The sequence below is a fragment of the Borostomias antarcticus genome, assembly GCF_949987555.1.
Source record: "Borostomias antarcticus genome assembly, chromosome: 22".
NCBI classification, from domain to species: Eukaryota; Metazoa; Chordata; class Actinopteri; order Stomiiformes; family Stomiidae; genus Borostomias; species Borostomias antarcticus.
Genome location: NC_140255.1, coordinates 5,775,014 through 5,801,545, shown reverse-complemented (window position 1 = coordinate 5,801,545; position 26,532 = coordinate 5,775,014). Strand labels below are relative to the sequence as shown.

At 47.5% G+C, this 26,532-nt stretch overlaps 5 protein-coding genes across 9 annotated transcripts; 4 read left to right on the top strand and 1 right to left on the bottom strand.

Moving 5' to 3' along the window:
* Positions 1 to 1,532: 1,532 nt before the first annotated feature.
* Positions 1,533 to 5,053, bottom strand: LOC311324083 (elongin-B-like). Of its 4 annotated transcripts, none has more exons than XR_014630976.1 (5): positions 4,977 to 5,053; positions 4,005 to 4,139; positions 3,455 to 3,563; positions 1,838 to 2,644; positions 1,533 to 1,658 (listed from the first exon to the last, which is right to left on the bottom strand). XR_014630976.1 is itself a non-coding variant. In XM_084456466.1 (4 exons), exons 1-4 carry the CDS (start codon positions 4,977 to 4,979, stop codon positions 2,532 to 2,534), a joined length of 360 nt encoding a protein of 119 aa, XP_084312592.1. In that variant the 5' UTR covers positions 4,980 to 5,053; the 3' UTR covers positions 1,536 to 2,531. The 4 variants fall into 4 exon arrangements, 1 of the variants encoding a protein (XP_084312592.1); XR_014630977.1 differs by having other exon boundaries at positions 1,536 to 1,734; XR_014630978.1 differs by having other exon boundaries at positions 1,536 to 2,135; positions 2,459 to 2,644.
* Positions 5,054 to 5,890: 837 nt separating this feature from the next.
* On the top strand, positions 5,891 to 15,777 carry pkmyt1 (protein kinase, membrane associated tyrosine/threonine 1; the record flags this gene model as incomplete). Its single annotated transcript, XM_084456590.1, has 7 exons — positions 5,891 to 6,268; positions 6,853 to 7,090; positions 7,382 to 7,709; positions 7,898 to 8,004; positions 9,244 to 9,416; positions 14,819 to 15,024; positions 15,279 to 15,777. 7 exons carry the CDS (start codon positions 5,891 to 5,893, stop codon positions 15,775 to 15,777), a joined length of 1,929 nt encoding a protein of 642 aa, XP_084312716.1.
* A 799-nt stretch (positions 15,778 to 16,576) lies between these two features.
* LOC311324120 (uncharacterized protein) lies at positions 16,577 to 20,078 on the top strand. Its single transcript, XM_084456524.1, has 2 exons — positions 16,577 to 17,104; positions 17,190 to 20,078. Exons 1-2 carry the CDS (start codon positions 16,897 to 16,899, stop codon positions 18,188 to 18,190), a joined length of 1,209 nt encoding a protein of 402 aa, XP_084312650.1. The 5' UTR covers positions 16,577 to 16,896; the 3' UTR covers positions 18,191 to 20,078.
* Positions 20,079 to 21,324: 1,246 nt separating this feature from the next.
* LOC311324188 (uncharacterized protein) lies at positions 21,325 to 22,775 on the top strand (the record flags this gene model as incomplete). The annotated part of the gene is made up of 2 exons (XM_084456589.1): positions 21,325 to 21,514; positions 21,614 to 22,775. The coding sequence occupies 2 exons, from the start codon at positions 21,325 to 21,327 to the stop codon at positions 22,561 to 22,563; spliced, it is 1,140 nt and encodes a 379-aa protein (XP_084312715.1). The 3' UTR covers positions 22,564 to 22,775.
* Positions 22,776 to 23,177: 402 nt separating this feature from the next.
* Positions 23,178 to 26,183, top strand: LOC311324069 (uncharacterized protein). 2 transcript variants are annotated; one of them, XR_014630975.1, is made up of 4 exons: positions 23,178 to 23,340; positions 24,120 to 24,310; positions 24,434 to 26,112; positions 26,153 to 26,183. XR_014630975.1 is itself a non-coding variant. In XM_084456448.1 (3 exons), the coding sequence occupies exons 2-3, from the start codon at positions 24,121 to 24,123 to the stop codon at positions 25,420 to 25,422; spliced, it is 1,179 nt and encodes a 392-aa protein (XP_084312574.1). In that variant the 5' UTR covers positions 23,178 to 23,340; position 24,120; the 3' UTR covers positions 25,423 to 26,174. The 2 variants fall into 2 exon arrangements, 1 of the variants encoding a protein (XP_084312574.1); XM_084456448.1 differs by having other exon boundaries at positions 24,434 to 26,174.
* The last annotated feature ends 349 nt before the right edge of the window (positions 26,184 to 26,532 follow it).

Below are 26,532 nucleotides of genomic sequence, written 5' to 3'. Positions count from 1 at the left end.
TCACCTCAAGACATTCCTAGGCCATATTTGGGAGAGAAAACTGCGGATTTGTGGTGAACGCCAAACTACTGTAATGACATGAAGCGGTATTTATGTATTTGTACAAATCATTTTCAGTGTCTTTCATATTCATGCCAATGCGGGATAAACATTGTTTAAGGGATTACATCCAATTTGATTCTACAGCTAACACATGTAGGCTAGGCTATGTATGCCAGGCAAGTCGAACTCGATCCATAAGGAGTTAGTGCAGGTCTACTTGTTGCTCCCTGTTCTAACCTCGTTAGTTCCTAATCAGGGAATTCCCCCACCGAATCCATTGTATCTTGGGCACGACACCAAACATCTTGTAGACCATTGATTTACCATCTATGGCTTAAATGATGGATGGATGGATGGATGGATGGATGGATGGGCTTAAATGATCCACTGAGCGCCTTTGTGTGTGAGCAAAGGCTTCTCTGTGTACGGGTAGTGGTAATAGTGTTATCATTCTATTTATGGTACATTGTAATGATGTTATCATTCTTTATACAACGGTTAGTTCTAGTTCTTGATTCTGATTGGCTGGAAACCGTGTTAAAATACTTTGTAACACACACCTGGGACCGCATATCATTCCATTTTCAGTATTAATGCGCCTCCCATTTGATCCAATGCATTATCGGACTATTATTGTGTTTTTTCAAAACAACTGATCATTCCATCCAATGCATCTGTTGCTTGGCAACCTTTTTGTTAGAGGAACTATTTTGCTCGGCGGAATTTAGGGAATAATGATGCTTCGTTTTGAATAAATGTTCATATTTTATATTGCTGTGTTTATTTTCACTAATAGCTGTAGTAACCGTTGTATAAAAGCAATAAACCACTCGAGGCCGTGTGTTAGTGATTTTATAACAGCTAGGGCGGTTTTAGGCACTCCGCTTCGTGCCTAACAACGCCCCCTAGCTGTTATAAAATCACTGTATAACACACGGCCTCTCGTGGTTTATTGCTTAAAGTCGCAATGAAATGAAAAAAGCATTCTGTCCCATTTTGGTTCACATAATTGGTCATAGTGTTCACCTATTCAACGATGTATGCCAAATATTTTGTTGTAATCTTAAATCAAAGTATATAATTTCTTACTTCCTGGAAAACGGTAGGTCACGTGCAATGACGACAACAGGTATTTTAGATTTTAGGCCAATAATCTCACGACATCCACCCGTCAATCAACGCTATCCTTCTATCGAATCTGTCTAAAGTTCTTAAAACCCGTCCACTTGTCAATGTTCCAATCAAATTCCTCTAAACATATGTCCCACCCTCATAGCTTGTTTACGTCGGAAATACGTCAAACTACAGAAGTTGGATGAACTCAAACGTCCGTTTCAGTGCGACTTTAAATACATGTTACATTGTAATAATGCTACCATTCTATTTGTTACATGGTAATAATATTATCATTCTATCTGTTACACGGTAAAAATGTTTTTTGAAAAACAGAAGAAACGATTTGTAAAAAAGAAAAAAACTTTATTAAGCTCACAGTTACAGGCTATGTTCATGTTATCGGGGGAAATGCGTTGTCACAGTTTTTGTGAAGCGTTGTGAAGTACGCCTTGTCCACCTCCAAGACCCAGAGCCCAATACTGTCATACTGTCCTGGAAGTCTGTTTTTAAAACAAGCACATAATCAGAATGATGTCCTCAACCGACTTGTTGTCCTTGTTCGCCAGGAGTCCCTCCCTGCTTTTGGTGTGTGCAACAAAACAGAACAGCTGAAAATGAAACTAGACTCTCAAAACGACTAATCCTAAAGTCATGAAAAATAGAACAGAATTGATCTTACAGTGTAAAGGAGGCTGACTCTCTTCCGGGCCGAGGTGAGGAACCAGAGATCTATTCACACACACACACACACTGGAACGCCAGGCCAGAGAACAGAGCTGGGGAACACGGACAAGAGGTTCTCATTCAGGCTGAGAGGCTCTCTGGCGGAGGGCGGTCTTGGCGTCGCTCAGCTGGTGTCTCTTTCCTCCTCCCCTTCTTCTATCACAACTGGGCTTCATCATGCAGTTAGCAGGGTTCCAGAGAGAACCCCTATCCCATGCCGGGTTCCAGAGAGAACCCCTATCCCATGCACGTATCTGCCAACACATTGTTTGTGACACACAAACACCTCCATATTTTAGAATAAGAATAACAGTGATAATAATTATAATAATCTAAACGCACACACACACACACACACACACAGTCACACTCTCAAAACCAACACACTGTCACTCATCCGAATGTGTCTGAGCCGGTTGGGGTGTACAGCCAGAAGAGGGAGGCGGGGGGGGGGGGGGGGGGCGAGCTCGCTGGGTTAAGCTGGAGAAGGGAACATGGATATGGACTGGTTCAGTTGCCTCAGATGTCCGATCACATTCTCTTAAATCAACCCAGATTAACAGCACACATCCTCTACCTTCCCAGCCATCAACTCTGGGCTGTTTCTCCAGACAGCACCATCCCTCCCTCCTCCTCTCCCCATCCCTCCATCACTGCACGGCCTGCTCGTTGGCAGTGCTGGCGGAGTCCTGAGGCTTCATGACGTCAGGGAGCTCTGGAGGGCTGGAGAACGCCTCCACCAGCAGCTGCTCGAACATGTCATCTGAGGGGGGGGGGGGGGGACAGAAAAGAGGGTTAAGAGGCAGAGGATGACAAAGTTCCCTCTAGGGAGATCAATAAAGTATCTATCTTATCTTATTAAACTAGATAGAGACTCAACTATGTTTGAATAACCACAACTTCCAATATGACCCTGGACACACATGGCATTCAGAGAATGACAACACCACTGCTATAGCAAAGTTAGGTGACTTCTATCAACACAGTTAAGGGAGAATCGTGTCAACTAGCTGAAATAAGCCTCAACACAAGGCATCATGAGAGAAAGCCTTGTGTCAGTGCGACGCTAGTCTGAACACTGGCCAGAGGGTTGGACAGCCCTGAGGAGGGTCCAGCAAGATGTTAGCCTGAACACCAGCCAGAGGGTTGGACAGCTCTGAGGAGGGTTCAGCAAGATGTTAGCCTGAACACCAGCCAGTCTGAACACTGGCCAGAGGGTTGGACAGCCCTGAGGAGGGTTCAGCGAGATGTTAGCCTGAACACCAGCCAGTCTGAACACTGGCCAGAGGGTTGGACAGCCCTGAGGAGGGTTCAGCGAGATGTTAGCCTGAACACCAGCCAGTCTGAACACTGGCCAGAGGGTTGGACAGCCCTGAGGAGGGTTCAGCGAGATGTTAGCCTGAACACCAGCCAGTCTGAACACTGGCCAGAGGGTTGGACAGCCCTGAGGAGGGTTCAGCGAGAGCAGAAAATGACTGAAACAGGACCTGCTTTTCAAAAGGCCAAACAGGTTTGTAGTGAGCCCAGTCTGAAGGTGAGGCTGTTCAGGTCCAGGAGAGGAGGGCAGACTCACCTCCGATGCGGAAGGCCAGTCCTACGGTGGCCGGAGCCTGGGGCCGGGCCGTCTGGTTGGTGAAGCCAGAGTCCCCCAGGGTTCTGCTGTCCTCTAGCAGCTGGTCATCCTGGCAGGGGAAGGATTGGAACAATGTCAACATAAGGAAAAATAATTTCACTCGGACAGAACGCGTCTAAATAAGTTATTTAATGGTAGCGCAGAGGCTTCAAAACCCAGCATTTGTTTAAATAGACCCTTTTGCTTAGGTAAGTGAAGTTTCATGTTTATCTGACACTTGTAAATATGAGCGCCTCTCCTAAATAGGCTGACATCAATTTATTTTGACGGCGAAGTGAATGGAGCTGGAAAGGACTGTTGTCTGGCATGAGCGAGCGTAATGCGACAACAGGACTGAGAAGGGCTAGTTTATGGCAGAAATGCTGATGGAAATGTATAGCTCATGGTTATACACAGCTAATAGTTTCACTTCCATGTGAAGACAACAGCAAAAGGTGGGGAGGGACACCCCGCATCTGACTGTGGTAGAAGTGGGACATCTCAAAGATACCTTGAAGAGCCTCTGGTCCTCTGGCGCCCTCTTCAGAATGCCCGCCACTATGCGCTTCAGCTCGTACACGGTGGTGGACTCCTTGGCGTCGGTGAAGATGGTGGCCTTCTGACGCCGAATCATCAGGAACACGTCCTGGGAGAGGATGAGGGAGGCTTGTGTCATGACAACACACAGCAAGGCCCTGACAGAACAACACTGGCAGGACACGCTGAACTTTTTAATCCAACGTGGTGTCCAACTGAATGTCAATAAGATGATTTATCATGAGTTATTACTTTCAGGAACTGCGGAGATCAATAAGTGCCTACCGGTGTCATCGCGGCTGCTACATAGCCTAACGTTATAGCAAGACCAGACCTGCAAACTCTGAAGTAGTGAAAAAGGTGAGGACATACAAAACTAAAACCCTCTAGATTCACTGAAACTACCATGGTTAACATAAAAAAGGTGACTGTAGCCAAAAGGTGACAAGTTTGCAGGTCTGCAAGACAACAGTCGCTGTTGTTTAACCTGTCTTTACCAGTGTTGGTCATGTTTGTTTGCTCAGCAATGATGACTGGCGAGCAAGTCAGCTACCCTCCCTTAGGGCCATCATATCATGTAGCTTGCTAGCTGGCTACCATCTGTTCATTGGCGAAACATCAAGTCAACTAGCTAGGCTATCAGCTAGCAAGAAGAAAGCATATTTAATTACTGGTTCAATCAGAGAAGCAAATAATGTGTAAAATGTCTGATAAAAGTCAGATAAACCACAATTATCTATCTGCTGATTGGTAGATTGTTGTTAGCAAGACAACGGGTTTGGTTAGTTAGCCAGCTAGCACTAGCTAGCAATCGCCAGCTAGCTGGTTGTTATTGAGCAAACGAAGAGCAACAGCTCAATAACACTTTTATTTATAAGACCGTTATAATTGTCTATAACGGTCGGAAACTATTTCTAAATTTAGCCACATTTAACGAAAAACTCACCATTTCAAGAGGTTTTCTAGCTAGTTACGCCAGTCGCCTCACCACCATAAGCCCCAGACTGCACTGCGGCTGCAGCGCGAGCGGTGTGACCGGCAGCTGCGCGAGGATGTATTCACCAACGACAGGTGCGCACTGCGCAGCCGCACTGCGCAACATGGTGGGAATTTGGCGCGAGCTGTTTTGAAAGGCGTGTGCAGTCCGGTCGCGCGAGGACTAACGACGGAGCAACATTTATCTAAACAACGGAACTTGGAAACTTTTCTGCTGAGTTTTAACTTGAAACACTACGGCTAAGATAGGCCAACAATCTTGCTAGCGTTAACCTTTGCCAGCTGGGTAACGTTAGGGGAGACTCGCGGACTTGCTCGCTAATACATGTAAACGTTAAGACTAAAGTTGTTTAGCTAGCACTAGCTAACATTACCTTACCTAGCTTGACATAATGTCTCTCCTGAATAAATGTCTGTCTCGGAATATATAACAGTTAAGCACCTTGCTGCATGAGTAAGTATGTGAATCCCACTGTCTAACGTTAGTTTTCTATTAACTACCAGTTTGTACGTATGCAGCTGTCAAGCAAAATGAGTGGCACGCTTCAGCAGACTGGGTCTCACAACATTAAGGCTACGTTAGCTAACTAGCTCGCTATACTAACATGCATGTTCTTCCAATAATGAGATGAGACCGTCATGTTGACGAGAGTGACCTTTTTTTCTTATCTCTCCTACGCCATACTGTGAAAGAACAACATAGTTTAACAGTAACTAGTGTAGGTAGCTATAGCTGGTTAGTTCATTCACTAGTTATGTTGGTATTCTTCTATTTTTCAGCTCAGAATCTCCTGCTTTTGCAGGAATTATCTCTGCCGTTCTCTACGGGGTGTAGTCCGGAACTGCCTCCAATCCTGGCTCATCATGTCTGTCTCTATGGAAACCAAAATGGCCACCACCCCTCTCCCAGTTCCGGCTCACTTCCCCCAGGCCGAGCAGTCCTTCTCTCTCAAGAAGCGCCGCCTCCCTTTCTCCTCGTCCTCGGCCTCCTCCTCGTCCCTCTCGCCTCCCACCCTCCTCTCCTTCTCCCTGCCCCCGCGCCCCCCGTCTAAGGGCTGCCCACCTGTAAGCCGGGTGTTCCCCCAGCGGCCCCCGTCCCCCTGGCAACCCCTGTCCCGCTCCCTCATCCAGACCCCTCCCCCAGCAGCACTGTACGACCCCAGCAGACAACAGTCCTACTTCAGCCAGTGCTTCACCAACCTGGGCTTGCTGGGGAGGGGCTCCTTTGGAGAGGTCTACAAGGTGAGAGGTGTTAGGAAGACTCAAATAAAATGTGCCACGAAGGAACACAGTAGATAACGTTACTATTAAATCCACTGGCCCTAGAGGCCCATCCAGCCATATCAACGATATCACATAGGAGATTTAAAGGAATATGGCAACTTTTGGGGAAATTAGCGTATTTGCCATCTTCCACAGAGTAAGCTAAGAAGATCAATATTCTCTTCGTTGTGCGTGCAGTAGGAAGCATTGAGACCTGTTAGAGCTAATGTTTCAAATCCACTTCCAGTGATTGCACTAAGCTAGGCTAACTGGTCTCAATGCTTCCTACTGCATGCACAGAGAAGAGAAGGGTATGTACTGTATCTTCTGATCAGTCAGCTCTGGGGGGGGTGGCAAATAAGCTAATTTCCCCATAAGTTGGCGTGTTCATTTAAAGATGTTTTTTTGCTTTACAGTCTGCACAGTATGGTATGCCTTGGTATGCCTTGGTGGTTGAGTACAGAGGCTGAAATAAAGCCTTCAGAACTCTGCTACTCTGTGAACCCCAGGTCCTGAGTCTCCACGACCGCCCCTTCAGAACTCTGCTTTTCTGTGACCCCCAGGTCCTGAGTCACCATGACCGCCGGCACTATGCCGTCAAGCGCTCGGTCCAGCGCTTCCGTGGCCACGGCGAGAGGAAGCGCAGTGTCCGCGAGGCCAGGAGCCACGAGCGGCTGTGTCCGCACCCCCACATCCTGGACTTCGTGGCGGCCTGGGAGGAGGGCGGCCGGCTGTACATCCAGACGGAGCTGTGCTGCACCAGCCTGCTGCTGCACTCCGAAGCCCAGCCCACCGGCCCAGGTCAGGCAGTCCGTGCCAGGGGGAGGGGGGTCCTGACTGGTACAGCCCTGGTTAGCATTCGTACTGTGTTAAAGCAGTCTTGGCTGTGTTAAGAACCGTCTAGATTGGATTATGTGTACAGGTCAGTAACCTGAGGTGCTGATCTAAGCACCTGAGGTGTCTGAAAAGCGTATATGTCTGTTTCACTACTGTATAATGTCTCCAAGTTGATATTGCTGAAAGTCAGGTGATGTAAACGATGTTGATGTACAGTATCATGGATAAAGCCTCATGCTGGTGGTGCCCCCATAGACGAGTCTGCTGCCTGGGCCTACTTATGTGACCTCCTCTCCGCCCTGCACCACCTGCACTCCCGGGGCTACGCCCACCTGGACCTCAAGCCCGCCAACGTGTTCCTCACCCGCTCCGGGCGCCTCAAACTGGGGGACTTCGGGCTGCTGCTGAAGCTCCAGGACACGGGGCCGGGCTCGGGGGGGAGGGAGGGGGAGGAGGACAGGGGGAGGGAGGAGGCAGACCCACGCCCAGGGAGGAACAGGGAGGACGTCCAGGAGGGAGACCCCAGATACATGGCCCCCGAGCTGCTGAGGGGGGACTACAGCTCTGCCGCCGATGTGTTCAGGTGCTTAACTACGTTAGGATCACCTAAAGTGTCTTGAGCACAGAGAACCAACTGCAATACCTTTCTTTTAAATTTGCACTCAGACAAGATTGTATTCAGACGTTTTATATGTACAAACATGCACTGTACGTGAATGGTATGCATGATAAGAGACATGGCTGTGGTCTCTTGTCTCTCGTCCCTGTCAGTCTGGGGGTGTCCATGCTGGAGCTGGTGTGCAACATGGAGGTTCCTAAAGGAGGAGAGGGCTGGCAGCAGCTCCGGCAGGGTGTCCTTCCTTCAGAGTTCACTAACGGTGAGAACCGCTGGCTTTGTGTGCGCCTGCTGGTTAACGTCGTCGGACAGTTGAGTTCTCTTTGCTTCACCTGGCTCAAAACAACAGTGTTTTGTTTTCTTTCAGTGTTGAGAACGGTCATTTGACCCAGTGTTAATTTCGTCGACGAAAATTATTGGTCAACAACCTTTATTTAGTTATCGTCACGAGATAACTAAATAAAAACTAATTAATGATGACAAAAACTATGACCAAATCAAAACTACATGAAAATGTTTGTGATGTGGGAAGAGATTAGGGTTACAAACTGTAGGCACGTCCCTGAATCGATCATTGGTAATGTTGACAATCAATCAATTAATTGTAATTAAAATACCCAAATTTCCAAACAATACCAACGTTTTTTTTTCTTAATCAACGCTTTATTACGGACGGACTGGGTTATTTTTCTCTGCCTTCTGCGCGTCACAGCTCCTCGCAAACACTGAGCCGATGGTTTGCTGCAGGTGAGACGAGGAGGAGAGCCAGCTTATCTCAGTGAACGTTCTTCAACTGAACGTTCTTCAACTGTTGTTGTCGTGTTGTACGTGTACACGGCATCACAATATTTGCAAGTGGCTTCTTGTCCTTTCTTTTCGAAGTGGTCCCACACAATGCTTTGCTTGGACCACTTCATTTTTCAAAATATGCTGCTGTTGATTTCTCTGCATTTCTCCTGAGATGGCTGCTTCGCTACCACGTTTAATAGTAGATCTAGTACATTTCACGTGCTCGAACAAATCCTTAACGATCAATGAATTGATTTTCGATTGATTGTTTGCATCCCTAGAAGAGATCCAATCAGAATGCTGAGATTTCTGTGAAAGTCGTGGCTCACGCTTAAAACACATGGAACACAGGCAGGGAGAGCACATAGAAATGTAATTCAGTAGCTTTGTCCATCAGTCTAATATACGTTTCCTCCAGGAGTAGATGAGTTTGGAAATTCTAGAGAAATTTTTAAATAATGCATTACGCTAAACCCATTTGATTCTTAAATCTACTGTAGATTTAGTCAACTAAAATGAAAACAATTCAGATTACTAAAATATGACAAAAACTAAATCGAATTTTAGTCAAAAGACTGAATAAAACTAAATCTACATTTCTTGTTAAAACTACAGGTAACACTGCTTTTCGCCATGTGTTTTGTGGGTGTCAGTGCCATCTTTGAAAGCGTAATCTGGCCGCCATGTTTGTGTCTCCTTGGCCCCTCCCTAGCCTTGTCAGGCGAGCTGCGGGCGGTGCTGCAGATGATGTTGGCCCCAGAGCCGGCCCTCCGGGCCACGGTGCCCCAGCTGCTGGCCCACCCCTCGGTCAGGAGGCGCCGCTGGAGGAGGCGCGTCTCCCTGCTCCTCCAGGAGACCCTGCTCACCCTGCTGTCTCTCTGCCAGGTAAACCCAGCCAGCCCAACTCTTACCTGCCTTCACCTTAGTACTCACCAGGGCTCTAGGGTGCGACCATTTTACTCGCATTTGCGACTAAAAATAGTTTTGTGCGATCAGAAAAAATCATTTAGGAGCACACTGTGCAAGTACTGTTTTCAACCATTTCACTCACATTTTACGCCTAAAATAAATCCATTGCAAATTGGATCAAACTAGAGTCAAAGTTTCGCGCACCCATATACAAAACTACAAGTCCCACAACTTTTTTAATTAGGTGGGCTAGCTTGTAGAAGCTAGCCCAACTTGTGATATTCCCACTATTTCTTTCTCTTTCTTTCTTTCTTTCTTTCTTTCTTATTCTCCCCAGTTTTTGTCTCCTTAACTACTACTTCATACCTTGTGCTAGAAACTTCATTCAGACTTTAAAATTTTCATGATGTTTAGCTCTTTAACGGATCCATTCAGATTTTTTTTTTTTTTTTTTAGAAATTTAACTTTTACAATTTTTTGTCCCATTGAAACTGCTTTTGGAATGTTCAGAAACTTTGATTTTAGAGTGGTGGCAGCTGTTGCTTTGAAAATATTCAAAATATACAAACTGCTGGCACTCCTACAGTTTGGAACGCTCACACACATATTATATATTAAAATGTTCACACAACTGTGCTGATTCGTACAATGTAAGTATCTAAGCTGTGTGACTCTGTATGACGATTTATTCGGCAACTGCGCTCCCCATTGAAACGTATGGTAACGCACTCTAACTTTGGAGCTGCTAATTTTGCATTTTTACTCCTTTTCTAACTTGTCGCTATACCTACAGTTTTAACAGCTCATACACATATTATATATCGAAATGTTCACACAACTGTGCTGATTCGTACAATGTAAGTATCTAAGCTGTGTGACTTACAGTTTTCGCTATGTGATGATTTGTTCGGCAACTGTGCTCCCCATTGAAACGTATGGAGTCAGTGAATTCTGTGTGTTCTGTGCTTTGGTGCTGTAGCTGCTGTGCTGTGGTTGCTATGGTGACAGTTCACAGCTGGTAGGTATCTTAAAGGTACACACACCTAAGCCCAATTTATGAAGCAAGACCTATTTGAAGCTAAATTATTCAAGCAAAAATCTGTGGAACCTTTTTGTATTACAACATAGTTAAGATTAAATTATTTAAGTATTATATTACAGAACCTTAGTCTTGCCACCACGCCACTGTCCACGCCACGGGCCCCACAACTCAGCCCCTGAGTGGGCTAGAGACACACAGTCCTCACCGGTGGGGGAAAGTGGGTGGCCCAGAAAGGGGTACACAGTCTGTGACCAGCTCTGACCTGAAGGTAGTGCTGGGTATTGGTACTCGATACCTTGTAGTACTAGATTGAAACAAACTGATACCAAGTAGTATCGAAACGTCTTCAGTCAAACCAATACTTCATTTGATCCTTTTTGTATTGAGATCTAGGAAAAAAAGACGTAATATGGGCCAATCATGCGTCACATTAAAATGCTTATACACGTTGTAATATGGTCCAATCACCGCAAGCGTTTTAATGCGACGCGTGATTGGCCCATTACGGCAGACGGCTACAATCTGTCTGGTGAAATCGACTGCAACTGCGAGTTGTTGACACAGTTTAGCACGCTGAGGTAATGCCACCAAAACGCTCAAAGGTATGGTTATACTACACACCTATGGCGTGTGGTAAAAATAAATGCATAAAAACGCGGATTTCCCCCATTACCTAGCTAGCTAGCATTAGCAACCCTACTGTAATGCATTGCTTAGTGCATTGGTTACTTAGTGGTAGTTTTAACTTCTGTAGCAGCGAAATGTGTTTAGGCTAACGTTATTAACTAATGTTATGCTTAATGTAAAGACCCCCCTAGGCCTACTACCACCACAACCACTGCTGCTGATGTTTCCACCCCCAGCAGTAGCCTTGACACACCGTTCACATTAGCTGCAAGGTCACGGATGACTAAAAAATGTGTTCTTTCAAAATGTATTCTTGTAAAAATTATTTGAATGTAGGAGGATTGATGGCATTTTACACAACTGAATGATTCCATTCACATGATGGTTATGGAATGGAAAAAATGCAAAAAAGAAATTCAAAGTATCGATTGAAGTATTCAATTGGTATCAGCATCACTTTAAGGGTACTGGTATTGTAATTTTTGAAATGATACCCAGCCCTACCTGAAGGGGCGGAGTCTCGGCACCACCCCACTATCCATGCCATGGGCCCCACAACTCAGCCCCAGAGTGGCCTAGAGACACACGGTCTTCACCGGTGGGGGCAGGTGGTTGGCCCGGAGAGGGATACACTGTCCACGACAGGCTCTGACCTGAGGGGGCGGAGTCTCACCACCACGCCACAGGCCCTGAATGGGCTAGAGACACACTGTCTTCGCCGTTGGGTGCATGGAGATTGCCCGGTCCATGGTAATACTAGCAATAGCTGTTACATACAGCTGCAGCAGCTAGCCCACCTCACATTTTCTCAAGGAAATGTACTTTCTAGTTTTTTATTACAAGTCCCACGACTGCAACCTGCAACGCGGAGAACTCTCGTGATGATGTGCGATGACAGCTCAGCTGCCCTCACTCATACAGATTTGAACAGCGGGAAAGTTGAAGAGAGAAAAACGACTGTGCAGACGCCAAATGCCCCTGCCAATAACGTTAACAAAATGAAGAAATGAAGCCCATTCAATCGTACTTTGCCCGGCAAAGTGGAACCAAGGAGAGAGAGGAATTCGGTGAGGCCCGGGGGGAGTCGAATCAACTGTCAGTCAAAAATAGTTGTTTACACAAATTTCTATTGATTCGGTTAGATTCAAAATTGCACTTACTGGATCCACATCAAAATACAATGAATTGCCGTTGACATCGTAAAAAGCGATTGTTTTCTGAAATGCCAATGACATTTTCCTTTGCATCTACATTAAACTAAGCTTTTCCATGGATTTTACTGTTTTTTAATGGTTATTTGCAAAGATATTGGGCTTTCTTCCCATGTTTTTTTCACGGCACCGGCAGCTATGTTTCCTATCCCTGCCTAAGTTCGCAAAGAATTGTTTGAATTTTCATCTACCCCTCGGTTTCGAGTCAGCATCTGAAAACCCTCGTTTTGGAGGGCTGTTTGAACGTCCACGAGCCCTCGATGTGCCCTCTAGCCCTAGAAGCTAAAAGGAATGGGACACACTACCCTACGCGTGAACGTGCAAAATGTAGGGGTAAGGGCTAGGGCTAAGGGGGGGATTGGGATTGGGCCATAGTCTTCATTAGGACCAATGCACCTGATGAAGTGTGTGGGAATAGTATAGTAGGAGAGGATGAGAGCTCCTATGGTGAGCAGGTTCCATCCATCCATCTTCATCCGCTTATCCCGGGTCGAGGCAGCAGTTCCAGCCCCAGACATCCCTTTCCCTGGCAGAATCAACCAGCTCTGCCTGGGGAATCTTAAGCCGCTCCCAGGCCAGTGCGGAGATGTAATCCCGCCACCTAGTCCTGGGTCCTGGGCCGGACCCTCCTCCCAGCCGGACACGCCTGGAACACCTCCCTAGGGAGGCGCCCAGGAGGCATCCTCACTAGATACCCGAACCACCTCAACTGGCTCCTTTCGACGCAAAGGAGCAGCGACTCTACTCCGAGTCTCTCCCAGATGACTGAACTTCTCACCCGATCTCTCAGGGAGACCCCAGCCACCCTCCGGAGAAAACTCATTTCGGCCGCTTGTATCCGTGATCTTGTTCTTTCGGTCATGACCCATCCTTCATGACCATAGGTGAGGGTGGGGACGAAGATAGACCGAGAGCTTTGCCTTTTGGCTCAGCTCTCTTTTCGTCACAACAGTGCGGTAAAGCGACTGCAGAACTGCACAAGCTGCTCCAATTCTCCGGCCAAACTCCCTCTCCATGGTTCCCTCACTCGTGAACAAGACCCCCAGATACTTGAACTCCTTCACTTGGGGTAAGGACTCATTTCCTGAGAACCATGGCCTCAGACTTAGATGATTCTGATTCTCATCCCAGCCGCTTCACACTCAGTTACGAACCTATCTATCTATCTAGCTGGAGGTCGCAGGCAGATGATGCCATCAGGACCACATCATCTGCAAATAACAGCGTCGTGATCCCCAGCTCACCAAACTGCAAACCCACCTCCGCACGACTACGCCTCGATATCCTGGCCATGAAAATCACAAACAGGATTGGTGACAAAGCGCAGCCCTGGGGGAGGCCAACCGCCACCGGAAAGGAAGACGACTTACTGCCGAGGACACGGACACAGCTCTCGCTCTGGGTGTACAGGGATTGGATGGCCCCAAGTAGGGATCCCCTCACCCCATACTCCCTCATAGCCGTCCACAAGACCTCTCGAGGGACCCGGTCGTAAGCCTTCTCCAAGTCCACAAAACACATGTAGACATGTTTGGTAAACTCCCAAGCCCCTTCCAAGATCCTTGCGAGAGTGAAGAGCTGGTCGGTGGTTCCACGACCAGGACGAAATCCGCATTGTTCCTCTTCGATCCAAGGTTTGACTATCGGCCGGACCCTCCTTTCCAGCACCTTGGAGTACACTTTCCCTGGGAGGCTGAGTAATGTGATGCCTCTATAATTGGCACACACCCTCTGGTCCCCTTTTTTAAATATTGGGACCACCACCACAGTCTGCCACTCCTTTGGCACTGACCCGGACTTCCACGCAATGTTAAAGAGGCATGTCAACCAAGACAGCCCCTCAACACCCAGCGCCTTCAGCATTTCTGGATGGATCTCATCAGTCCCTGGGGCTTTGCCACTGTGGAGTTGTTTGACTACCTCAGTGACCTCCTCCAGGGAAATTGACGATGACCCCCCCATCATCTTCCGGCTCTGCCTCGATCGTAGAGGGTGGATTAGTCGGGTTCAGGAGTTCCTCAAAGTGCTCCTTCCAATGCTCAAAAACCTCCTCAGTTGAGGTCTTCCAGAAACACTTTGGTGCCGACCGAAAGTCCTTCTCCATGGTTTCTCCGAACTCCTCCCAGAGTTATTGAGCAGGTAGGTGAGCAGGTTATTATTGTTTATTGTTGTTGGCAGTAGGCCTAATATGTGTGTTGCAAATAAAAATGTGTTATTTAACATTTTTCGTTGCGCTCCTAAATTTCTTTCTGTGCTCCTACATTTTTTCATTTAGGAGCACATGTGCTCCTAGTGAAAAATGTTAGCTTAGAGCCCTGCCTACAGTTCTTACACTCCAACTCCACCAAGTTAAGTACATAAAAAGTGTGATCAAATGTGTTGTAGTGTGTATTGTCACTGTTTATCTCAATGTGCCCTTATACCTGGATATCTGGATTTGATGTCCAGTCGGTAGGAGCCAGTTCTCCATACTGTAACCACCTCCTCCTCTCTCCTAGCTGGTGGTGTCCTCTGGTTGGGGGCTCGTCTCCCGTCTCAGCTTGCCGTTCCTGTCTCGCTGGACGGCCATGCCCCCCTCCACCCCTCCCAAGCATGCCTGGGAGAGCGAGCTCACCCTGCCCCTCAGCGCCATGCACACTGACTCAGGCAGCCTGGAGGACCTGTTTGTCCTGGGTCCGGAGCACTCCCCCACCTTCTCTCACAGGTACACTAGACTCCGTCACAGCTCCTCTCTTGCGATATATGTGTGTGTTTGTGTTTGTGTGTGTGTGTGTGTTTTTTTTTTGTGTGTGTGTGTGTGTGTGTGTTTACTGTGTATTTGTTGACACTACTAGTCATAGTGGCTGTGATTAGGCCTATTGTCAATAGGATTCACACAGATCAGATAGTTTAGGGAAAATATATTTTGATGTGGTCTAATTGTAAAAGTCACCCCTCTTCCAATCCCTCATTGAACAGAGTGAAGTCCAGGCTGTCTGTGGGAAGCAGCTCTACCCCTCTGCCCAACCCGGCCCATCCCGAGCTCCGTCCTGCTGGCCCCCCATCCTGCTCCTCTCCCCGTGCCCACACGCCCGTACGCGGCCTCACCCCCCCCCCATCCTGCTCCTCTCCCCGCACCCACACGCCCGTACGCGGCCTCACCCCCCCCCCATCCTGCTCCTCTCCCCGCACCCACACGCCCGTACGCAGCCTCACACCCCCCCAATCCAGCGTCAGCTCCACCCGCTCCCGCCACACGCTCACCCCCAGCTTGAGCCCCATAGACCCCGGATCCCCCCCCAGCCCGGGGCTGACCGACCCCTCCATGGAGGCCCTCAGCCCGCCCTCAAGCTCCACACGCTCCTCTCAGCTCCCCGGGGCCAAATGGGTCAGAGACGAAGCCCTCCCCCGACCCTGCTTTGAACCAAAGAACCTGCTCAGCCTGTTTGACGACGTCATATTGGAGAAGGAACCCTGAGGTTGAGACTGCAGATGTAACGTTGGCATTGAGTAGCGATCGACTTTCTAAGGTGGCACAGAAAAAAGCATTGGAAGAAATGGCCATGTATTGTTCTATGTTTCTTGAACAAAAAGTTTGTTGTTGCTTGAATGTGTTTTTTTTGTACATTTAGTTCTTGCCAAAAAGAGGAATTATACACCTCTCCTAATGCTGTTTTCATGCACTTTTCATGTTTGTGAATATACAATCTAATGTTGTGACAGCCAGAAAACAATATTTTACAATATATTGTCTCTGTTACTCGTATTCCCTGCTTTGTGCTTTATTGACTACCCAAAGATGAATAAAGTGAGGAATGACAACATATGATGAACTTTAATCTATGCTGTGAACAGCACAGGTTAGAGAGTAGAGTCGGAGGGAACATAAATAATATGGCACAATAAATATATACAGTATGCATAAAATATAGGATATATACATACAATATGTATAATACACACTGATATCTGTATTGCTGTATCTCCGTGACAGCTTTCACTAAGTGGACACCTACTTTTGAATTTGTTCTTTTAGTCAACGATGGTGAATCTGGTCAATGTTCATCAGGATTTTATTTTCATCCTCGATACATGTCATAGCCGGTAGATGGTGCTAACACAGCTAACACAAGCCATTCAGTTACTGCGTGGCCCGAAGAAGAGGAAGTGGACGGTGTTTTAGTAAAGTCTTCCCCCGTGTTTGACGAAGAATGGTCCCACCTTTGTCAACAAAGCCGGAGGCGCTAGCTGGGTGTTTTTGACGCCAAACTAGAATATAGCGAGGGTGAATTAGAATAGAAAGAACACAATTGGACTGAATTTGCCAGCAACATTGTATCCGCTGCCGAAGACGAGTGGAACAACGCGGAAACAATGTTTCACGTCATATGCTTTACATGGGAAATGTAACGGTTCGTTTGTAAACAAATATTTGTATAGACCGTGGTCTAACCTTAGGTAAGAACCACATTCTGTTGCCCACGTCAGCCGTCGAACCGTGTATTACTGCCTAATCTGCGTATCTATCTAGAAAAGAGGAACATTTTGCCTCAATTTGATGTAGCTGTCAGTCGAGAGGATATCTAAAGTAGAGAGGATGTCTAAAGTAGAGAGAATGTCTAAAGTAGAGAGAATGAACGCCCGCGTGGCCAAACTTCTGAGTGTGGCGGTGCATGAGGTTCTGGAGGTGGTGAAGGAGACGGTGTCGGAGTACCAGGACAAGACCGCCAGAACCCAGAGAGAGAACGAGAGTCTGAAGAGAAAACTCAGAGAACTCCAGGACAGGCTACAGAGACACAACCCGGGTGAGTGCTGCTAAAAGTCTTACATTTGTTTAACTTTAGCTTCCTCTCTTTCCTCGACACTTAACAGTGGCGCCTGTGTTTACAGGATCTGTGAAGTTGACTGTCCCTGGTGAAGACGGCTCGGGAGGGGAGTTCCCCTGGAAGCGAGAGCAGCCGGAGGACGACGACATCAAGCTCATCTCCTCCGATGACGAGATCACAGTGATCCTCTCTGCGGAGCCTCACGAAGGTGTTTATCGTCAAGTCTCAGACCCTCTGAAGAGAAGCCAGGCTCCAGCCAGTTCAGCAGCAGGTGGGCTGGGAGCGTCTCAGACGGACCAGCAGCCGGAGACGTCCGCGCCACACCACCGCGCAGACCCAGACCCCAACACAGAGCGGAGCCCTGGCGCTCTGAACCTGCCGTTGCCAGAACCGACACAGAACCATCTCCCGCCCGGCAGCTCCTGTCTCCCATACGATCCACCCCTGACTATCGACGACATCAAGACAGAACCTGGAATGACGGAGTATGCGGCGCACTCGATGCCAAGGCATTTCTACGACGGCACAGGCTCTGGCCCCAGTGCGCTCTGCCAAGGGCCCCTTCCAGAGAACTCGGGGTCCCACCAACAGCTGTTCTTTCCCCCGGTCCGGACCGAGTCCCAGGGGCAGATGGCTGTGGGGGATATTGCCTCTTTGGAGGGCGGTACAGATCACACACACGGGAATGACTACAACCAGCAGCACAGGGTTCTAAAGTGCTGGACGTCTTTCGGGGGGGCGGGCGGTTTGAGAATATTCCAGCGGCAGCTCGGCCGGGAGAAACGCTACTGCTGCCCGATCTGCGGCCGGGGCTTCAGCCACGCGGGTGACTTCACCAAACACAAGAGGGTCCACACTGGGGAGAAGCCCTACTGCTGCTCCATCTGCGGGAAGCGCTTCAGCCAATCGGGATACCTGAAAATACACCAGCGCTACCACACTGGCGAGAGGCCCTACGGCTGTGCCCAGTGTGGGAAAAGATTCAGTCACTCCAGTAATTTTAAAAAACATCAGCTTACTCACCTAGGCCCAATCCCAATACTCCCCCTTAGCCCTAGCCCCTAGTTTTGGAGTGCCCTCGACTGGGTAGTGGCCCTTCAGAACGGAGCCACAAGAGGTAGGGTTTGAAATCTTTCCCTAAGAAATGGGACACCACTCGCTACGTCTGCAATCGGAATTGTATTAGTTCCTTGATTTTTCTGTGGAGTCCCTGGGATATTACGGTATGATTACTATTATAGTGACAAATCTGACTGATTTCAGGACAGAACAAGACAGATTAATCAATAGTACAGTAAGCAAGCCTGTTAACATCGGCTGTTAAAGGACCATACCGGTCTAAACATGATTTGATTTCCTTAAACTAGTCACACGTCAAAAGATATATGCATTTTTGCGTTTTACTTACATTTCAAAAGTTGAATGTGATGGCTTTAAAACATATTTTTAATTTGTTCTCTCCTTGCTCTGACAAACTCGCCCCTAAATAATTTTCAATAGTTATTATTTTCGTTTAAACCCTCTTTGCACAGCCTATGCCAACGGTCTGTCTTCTTCCTGTTTACATGGTAGCCGTTGCTAGGAATGCTGGGTAGAGAATCTAGCGTAGGTGGATTAAAGAAAATAGTGCAGGAGTTCTACTAACTGGGGCGAGTTTGTCAGCGCTATGAGGAAACAATTTAAAAATACAGTTGTCAATGTCATCTACATTAAACTAAATTATTCCATGGATTTTACAATTTTTTATGATTATTTGTGAAGATATCGGGCTTCTTTTCTATGTTTTTTTTCACAGCACCGGCAGCTATGTTTCATATCACTGCCTCGGTTCGCAAAGCATTGTGTGAGTTTTCATCAACCCCTTGGTTTCAAGTCAGCATCTGAAAATCCTGGATTTGGAGGGCTGCTTGAACGTCCACTAGCCCTCGATATGCCCCCTAGCCCTAGAAGCTGAGAGGAATGGGACACACTACCCTACGCGTGAATGTGCTAAATGTAGGGGTAGGGCCGTGGGCTAGGGCTAAGGGATTGGGCCTTATGATGAGGTGGGGCTTCTCCTGTAGAACACATAGAGCTGTATTATTCTGTGAATGTGAGGTGTTATATGGTATCAAATTCACATTGACTGGACAGTGTTTCTATAGCCTAGTGGAGAATTTTGATTGACAGAACACATCTGTTCGTTTAGCTTCAGAGTCTGACTAATATTTCCATTCTAAAGCTAATTGTGTTATTTAAAGTTGATGATGCCATGCATGATGTTGGAATTTTTTCTGACCATGTTGTGTTTTTTCCTGCTTTGTTGTTCCTCTTACATCCTCTTAACATTTGGGAGAAGGTTCTTTTGTAAATGAGTGTAAAGACAATGTGTAAACATATATTAAAGAACCATACTGGTCTAAATATGATTTGATCTCCTTAAACTAGTCACCAAATGTATATCACATTACCGCAATCCATTTTCTGAAGCAAAATGCTAAACGCTAAATGATATTTGTATTTTTCACGTTTTACTTACATTTCAAAAGTTGAACGTGATGGCTTTGAAACATTTTTTAATTTTTCCCTCGTTGCGCTGACAAACTCGCCCCAGTTAGTTTTAAATAATTTTCAGTAGTTTTAATTTTATATATTATTTTCGTTTGAATCTGTTGAACACCTGCACCTTACATTTTGAAATGTAAGTAAAACATGAAAATGCAAATATCTTTTTTATGTGAGCTTTACTTCAGAAAATGGATTGCGTTAATGTGATATACATTGGGTGACTAGTTTTAGGAGATTAAATCATATTTAGACCGGTATGTCCTTTAACCACTCTAGTCTATTAAAATGTTTGCACTGAAAATGCATTTTTCTGTACTGCTTGATCACCTCTAGCATCGTCAGATCATCCTGAGCTTGTGAGCTCACATTCAGTTTCTACTGCAAATCAGTCTGGGTATCCATAGATAGCCATTGGTGCCAGATCAGAAAACGATCTCGCCAATCAGCTTTGGTTCTGAGGAATTTGAAATACAAACAGCTACGCTGGGCGGGTTTAGGTGTGACGACAGCGAGAAGCAGTTGAAGTTAGCGCATGATAGAGGGTTAGACAGATGGTTCAGGCAATCACCTTTTGAAAGAAGGTTGCTAAGCACATCTACCTGGTGCTGGACAGTGTGGGGAGACCTACCATGGGTCGAAACGTTGTACTTTTTTTCCTACTCAGTAAACACTTAAGGAGCAACTGTTGTGCGGACCTCTTTCTCAGCCTATCACCTGCCAAGTATTTTTGAAAGTGCCTGCCCTTTTCCAAACAGTTTCCAACAGAAAGTTGCCAGATGGTTATGCGTCAGATTAGATCACTGCATCCCTACATCTACCTCTGCAAAATGGATCTACTGGAAATAAATTCAACCTCTTTCAGTGTAGGGTAATACAGGGTAATTTCATGCAGTTGTGTTATATAAGTAGTAATAATAATAATAAATATTATTTTATTATTATTATTGTTGTTGTTGTTATTATTATTATATTACATATACACAAGTAGGCTATATGTACATAAAAGCTACAGTATCTTTTGGGTAAACGTTTGATTTGTAATGAAAGTCGCATGCTTTTATTTTGTAGTTAACCGGTAACTAGATAGGCCGGCTTCAGGAGACAGGAAGTGAGACGTCGGAAGGGAATCCGAGGTGCACCGCTACCTAATAAAGAGCACGAATGATCGGCGCTCACATCACGTTGACTTTGTCCGGAGTTGTTATAGATCAGTGAATATACCATGGAGCACCGGGCTGTTACGCCAAATAGCGGAGATGACGAAGCCTGGCAACATCAAAACATTTGGGTGTGCAGTTAACTAACGTTAGCATTCGCTATCAACCGACTGATACCAAACAACAATACCAGACAATAGACAACTGTTTTCAGCCAGTACGCTAGCTAGGCACATCCGTGTTCAGCGGGAGAAGAGTTCGGACTCTCCTCGTTATCTAGATAGCATCCCATATCGGTGAAATTGTGAATAAACCACGTAGTCTAACGTTAGCTAGCGTAGGTTAGCTAACGTTAGCTGGGTAATGTGACTGAGATAACAATCAGCCACCTCGGTTTTCGGTTAGCGTTCAAGCCGACCGCAGCCAGACGATTAGCTGTCGATTGTACTTTCTCAACTACAAAGCATTATTTGTACGTTTAGGATTTTGTGAACTATGTCGAAGATCGAGCGCTTGAACGCCCGTGTGGCAAAATTGCTGACTGTGGCCGTGCATGAGGTTCTGGAGGTGGTGAAGGAGACGGTGTCGGAGTACCAGGAGAAGACCGCCAGAACCCAGAGAGAGAACGAGAGTCTGAAGAGAAAACTGCAAGAACTCCAGGACAGGCTGAAGAAAGAGAGTGAAGGTGAGATTTGGCATTGCCCGGTACTGAGTCTAAAATAAAAACACATAGCTACAGTATTTCAATATGTGTCACATTAACAACTGTGCCTCTCTTCTACAGCTCAACCTCAGCCCGATCCTGATCCCTCCATCTCTTTTGGTAAAACAGAAGAGGATGAATGTCGTCCATGCATGAGGCAGGCCTGCCCGCTGCAGGACCACAAGCCGGAGCTCGCCCAGAAACAGAGGAGGGCGCTGAGAGCCGAGGACGAGCACAGCTCAGTGGAGCTGGACCACTTCACGGACTCGGAGACGGAGTGCAACGTCACCTTCATGTTAGCCGAGCACAGGAGAGAGCTTCCTGAGGGGCTGCCCCGGGTGACCGACGCCGCTCTGACTGTCTATATGACTCACTCTCTGAACGACGTGAACGCGGACTCCGGCCAGTCGGGACACGTGTTCTCCAGCGCCGTGACTCCCAGCAGCCCCAGCTCCCCCGCTCAGCCGGCCTTGTTCACTGGCGCCATCAAAACCGAACCCGAACCAGAACTACTACTACAACAATCGGCTGCTCAAGAGTTGTCCGGTCAGAACCGGTTCTTAGAGTGCGGGGACTCGGACAGCAGCGGCACACAGAACGACGGCGTGCTGGAGCTCATGCAGGACCGGCCAGACATGCACGGCATGGTGCACTACATCAATGCCGAGGGCCTCAACACCTTTGTCGACACGTTCCCCTTCGAGTGTCCCCCAGAGCTGGTCCAGGACATCCGCCGGGCCCGGCCCCCAAACCGGCCCGAGGAGTGCCACAACTGCATGGTGTGCGGGAAGAGCTTCAGCCGCATCGGGAACCTGCGGATCCACCAGCGGTGTCACACGGGGGAGAAGCCGTACTGCTGCCTGCACTGCGGCCGGCGCTTCAGCCACGCTGGGAACCTGCAGAAGCACAAGAGGGTCCACACCGGGGAGCGGCCCTACGGCTGCCCACAGTGCGGCAAGACCTTCAGCCAGTCCAGTCATCTCAAGAAGCACCAGAGAATCCACATGGTCAGGCACGTCAGTGTCGGGTGATCGGATGGGGTTCGCTGGTGATTTACTGGCTTAAAATGCCTGTATATTACTATTAGAACGTCTTACACTTTTATTTATCACGTTGTAAATTCGTTTTTTATTTTTTAGAAGAATAAATGATATACTGAGTTGTACTGTTTTAGAATTTGAAACTTAACGTTACACTGTTTCTGTATACAAGCAAGAATCATCAAGACCTCTCCAGGTAGAGTAGCAGAAATGTGCAGAATGTCCCAATGTTTTCATCTTAATCACTTTGGAATGAGGAAACAAAGTAGTCTATGATTTTTTTGCCGATATTTATACTGTGATTTATGGTCTGTTAAAAAATATTTGAATAAACATTATTAAATTACTTCAGTATTGTCTTTTCTATCACTTAAAGTGTGGAGAAGTGTATAGAATGAGATTTGCTACTGTATGCATTTTGACGAGCTTTTATTTTGAAGCTCTGTGTCTGCCTTCCCGGAAGTGATCATATTGACTATCTTCTGTGTCACAGCTGCTTCGTGTTGCTATTGTTGTTTAGCTAGCTAGCCAGAAAACCTGTTAATTAGCCGAGCTTGCGGAGTTGCCCAGCTACGGATTAGAAATTAAACATTCATTTTATATTTTGGCACTGTTGTTGAAGGTGTATGCCAGATTGGCATAAGTTACTGCTAGCTAGCTAGCTAACGTTGAGTGTGGCTAGTTGGGAACAGGCTAGCTGGACTACTTGCCAATACAAAGTCGCCTGGGGTTAAACAAAGTGACAACGGTATACGAGGGCAATAACAGGTAACCATGCATTTAAGTAAAGTGTTCTAAGTTGGCTTACAAATTGGTTTGTACTTGTGCCATTAAATAGCTATACAGCTAGATTCAATAACCAAGAGAGGTCAATAGCTGGCTATATAACCCTACCCTATGACTGTAAGCTAGCCAGTGATAACTGTAAACGTTCACTGCACACCCAGGCTCAGCTACCCAAAGGGTGGGTTGCAAACTGGCCGGGTAGAGCAACTTTAGCATCACACCACTTACTTCTGGAAATGGCATCGTGTATGATTGTAATGGCTGGGGATTGATTGCTAGTCCTCGTCTCGACCCCAGGTCCTGGCAGTGTGCCGGGAGCAAGACGCTGAACCCCAAAATTGCTCACGTGCGGCACGGTGGCGCAGTACCTACTGTCGCCTCACAACAAGAAGGTCTCCAGGCCTTTCTGTGCGGGATTTGCATGTTCTCCCTGTGTTCACCAGGGTTTCCTCCCAATATGAAATACATGCAGAAGAACAGATGCTCTTCAGTCTGGTGCCTGACCAGGACCTGGACTGAGCACTTGGACTTGGTCCCCAGGCGCCATGAACGATGGCTGCCCACTGCTCCTGACTGCCCCTGGAGGAGGACAGCTTGGGATGGGAGAAATTCAGGGAACAATTTCCACCGGCGACCACTGAAGACGTGTGTGTGTGTGTGTGTGGCCCCTCACTCATGTGTGTTGTGTGATCGCGTGTGACCAATAAAGACCCTTGAGGCCCCTCAAGTTCCAGAATTATTATGTTTGGTGTTCATTTCAGGATGTCTAAACTAGAGCGTCTCAACGCCCGCGTGGCCAAACTTCTGACGGTGGCGGTGCATGAGGTTCTGGAGGTGGTGAAGGAGACGGTGTCGGAGTACCAGGAGAAGACCGCCAGAACCCAGAGAGAGAACGAGAGTCTGAAGAGAAAACTGCAAGAACTCCAGGACCAGCTGAAGAAAGAGAGTTCAGGTGAGGGTTCGAGTTTTAATGTGTTGACAGTGTTTTTGGTGGCTGGCTTTTCAATCGTTTCAGTCAATCACTACTTCAACTTGTTCTTTATTCCAACCACCCTTTTTACTCTTCGTGTCACAGCTGCTACCCCTGTGTCGCATCCCGCTTCAGGAGGGAGAGCAGCCGTCGATCAGCAGCAAGAACACACCTGGAGCCCGAGGCTGAGACTGGAGGAGGCCGAGCCCATGCAGACAATCAAACCAGACCTCACACAGGAGCACAGCCTGGCGCTGAGGCTGGGGCTGGAGCTGGAGCACGCAGACTCACAGTGCTCCTTCACCTTGGCGGAACTGGAGCCTCCCGCGGTCCTCCCCGAGGACCAAACGCAGCGCGATGAGGAGGGTGCGTCCCACCGCACCACATGTGGCGTGAAAAGCGACGTCGATACGGACTCCGGAACTTTTACGACACCTAACACACAACCCCCTGCGCCTGTGAGCACTTCTCAGCTGAGCACACAGCTTGGGTTGGACTTAACCGTCATCAAAACAGAACCCGAGTCGACTGAGGAGTACACACCCACAGCAACAGAACAACCCACCATCCTGCAACCGTACGACTGCGTCGACCTCAGCTGCAACTCCACCCGGCAGGACGCCGCCACCGCCGCCATTACCCAGAAATCCCAAGTGAGCGCGTCGCCTTACGGATTCGTCCTCCTCCACTCCAATCACAGCGCCGTGTCAAGGAGGTTCGGCTTCACCAAGAACAGCAGGGCGGCGCTAGACGTCAGGAAACACCGGCAGCAGCAGCAGCAGCACTTCCGCAGGGACGAGCCGCACGTCTGTCTGGTGTGCGGTAAGACCTTCAGCAGGGTGGGGAACCTGCGCATCCACCAGCGCTGCCACACCGGGGAGAAGCCCTACGGCTGTCTGCAGTGTGGGCGGAGCTTCCGGCAGGCGGGAGACCTGAAGAAGCACAAGAGGGTGCACACGGGGGAGAAGCCCTACTACTGCAGCCAGTGTGGCAAGAGCTTCAGCCGCGGGGAGAACCTGAAGAGGCACCAGAAGATCCACATCGGAGAGTCTCTGCAGCTGCAGCAGGTGTGGATGGAGCACCAGGCTAGCTAGACTGGACCCATCACCAGGGAGCACCAGGCTAGCTAGACTGGACCCATCACCAGGGAGCACCAGGCTAGCTAGACTGGACCCATCACCAGGGAGCACCAGGCTAGCTAGACTGGACCCATCACCAGGGAGCACCAGGCTAGCTAGACTGGACCCATCACCAGGGAGCACCAGGCTAGCTAGACTGTACCGATGGAACTGTACAGGAGTACGCTGACTTAAGATACAAATATCCTACATTGCATGTGTTAGTGGCATTGAACTTCGCATTCCCAAGCTGCAGTGCAGAAACTAAGACGACGGCCCATGAGGTTCGACCGGAACGTTGTTACATGATGAGCCACTGCACCAATCGGCAGCCAAACCTTTCATGACTTTTTTTAGATCCATAAGAATTGTTGTATGTAAGAGATGTTGTATGTAATAGATGCTGTAAGAGATTATGTGTGAGATATTCTGTATGTGAGATGTATGTAAGATATGTTGTATTTAAGAGATGTATGTGAGAGATTTGAGAGATGTTGTATGTGAGAGATTTGAGAGATGTTGTGAGAGATGCTGTATGTGAGAGATGTTGTGAGAGATGTTGTGAGAGATGTTGTATGTGAGAGATGTTGTATGTGAGAGATGTTGTATGTGAGAGATGTTGTATGTGAGAGATGTTGTATGTGAGAGATGCTGTATGTGAGAGATGTTGTATGTGAGAGATGTTGTGAGAGATGCTGTATGTGAGAGATGTTGTGAGAGATGTTGTATGTGAGAGATGTTGTGAGAGATGCTGTATGTGAGAGATGCTTTAGACCCAGTCCGTTCAGCCCCGTATAGGAAGAGGTTTGATCTGAAGGACAGAGTACAGCATCGTTGTCCTAGTTGTAAATAAATAGAATAGCTCAATTCAAACAAACCAACTTTCCGTGAGGAGCTTCATTTATACAATGAATGAATGAATGAATGTTTGTTTTTTTATTATTATTGTGTCATGCATACTATAACACTGCATTACATAACATTAGTAATTTAGCAGACAATGTAGTGCAGATAGACACATCACATGTGACATGACCTGACAGAGCACAGATACACATGAACAGAGTTATGAGCGTTCAGGTCAAC

What these genes read in the sequence shown, in the direction of transcription:
- LOC311324069 (XM_084456448.1), top strand. Translation starts at nt 24,121, where the DNA reads ATGTCTAAACTAGAGCGTCTCAACGCCCGCGTGGCCAAACTTCTGACG. An exon ending in GCTGAAGAAAGAGAGTTCAG is followed by an intron (nt 24,311 to 24,433) that starts GTGAGGGTTCGA and finishes TTCGTGTCACAG; the next exon opens with CTGCTACCCCTGTGTCGCAT.
- LOC311324120 (XM_084456524.1), top strand. Translation starts at nt 16,897, where the DNA reads ATGTCTAAAGTAGAGAGAATGTCTAAAGTAGAGAGAATGAACGCCCGC. An exon ending in GCTACAGAGACACAACCCGG is followed by an intron (nt 17,105 to 17,189) that starts GTGAGTGCTGCT and finishes CTGTGTTTACAG; the next exon opens with GATCTGTGAAGTTGACTGTC.
- LOC311324083 (XM_084456466.1), bottom strand. An exon ending in AGGACCAGAGGCTCTTCAAG is followed by an intron (nt 3,564 to 4,004) that starts GTATCTTTGAGA and finishes TTCCCCTGCCAG; the next exon opens with GATGACCAGCTGCTAGAGGA. An exon ending in ACTGGCCTTCCGCATCGGAG is followed by an intron (nt 2,645 to 3,454) that starts GTGAGTCTGCCC and finishes CCCCCCCCTCAG; the next exon opens with ATGACATGTTCGAGCAGCTG.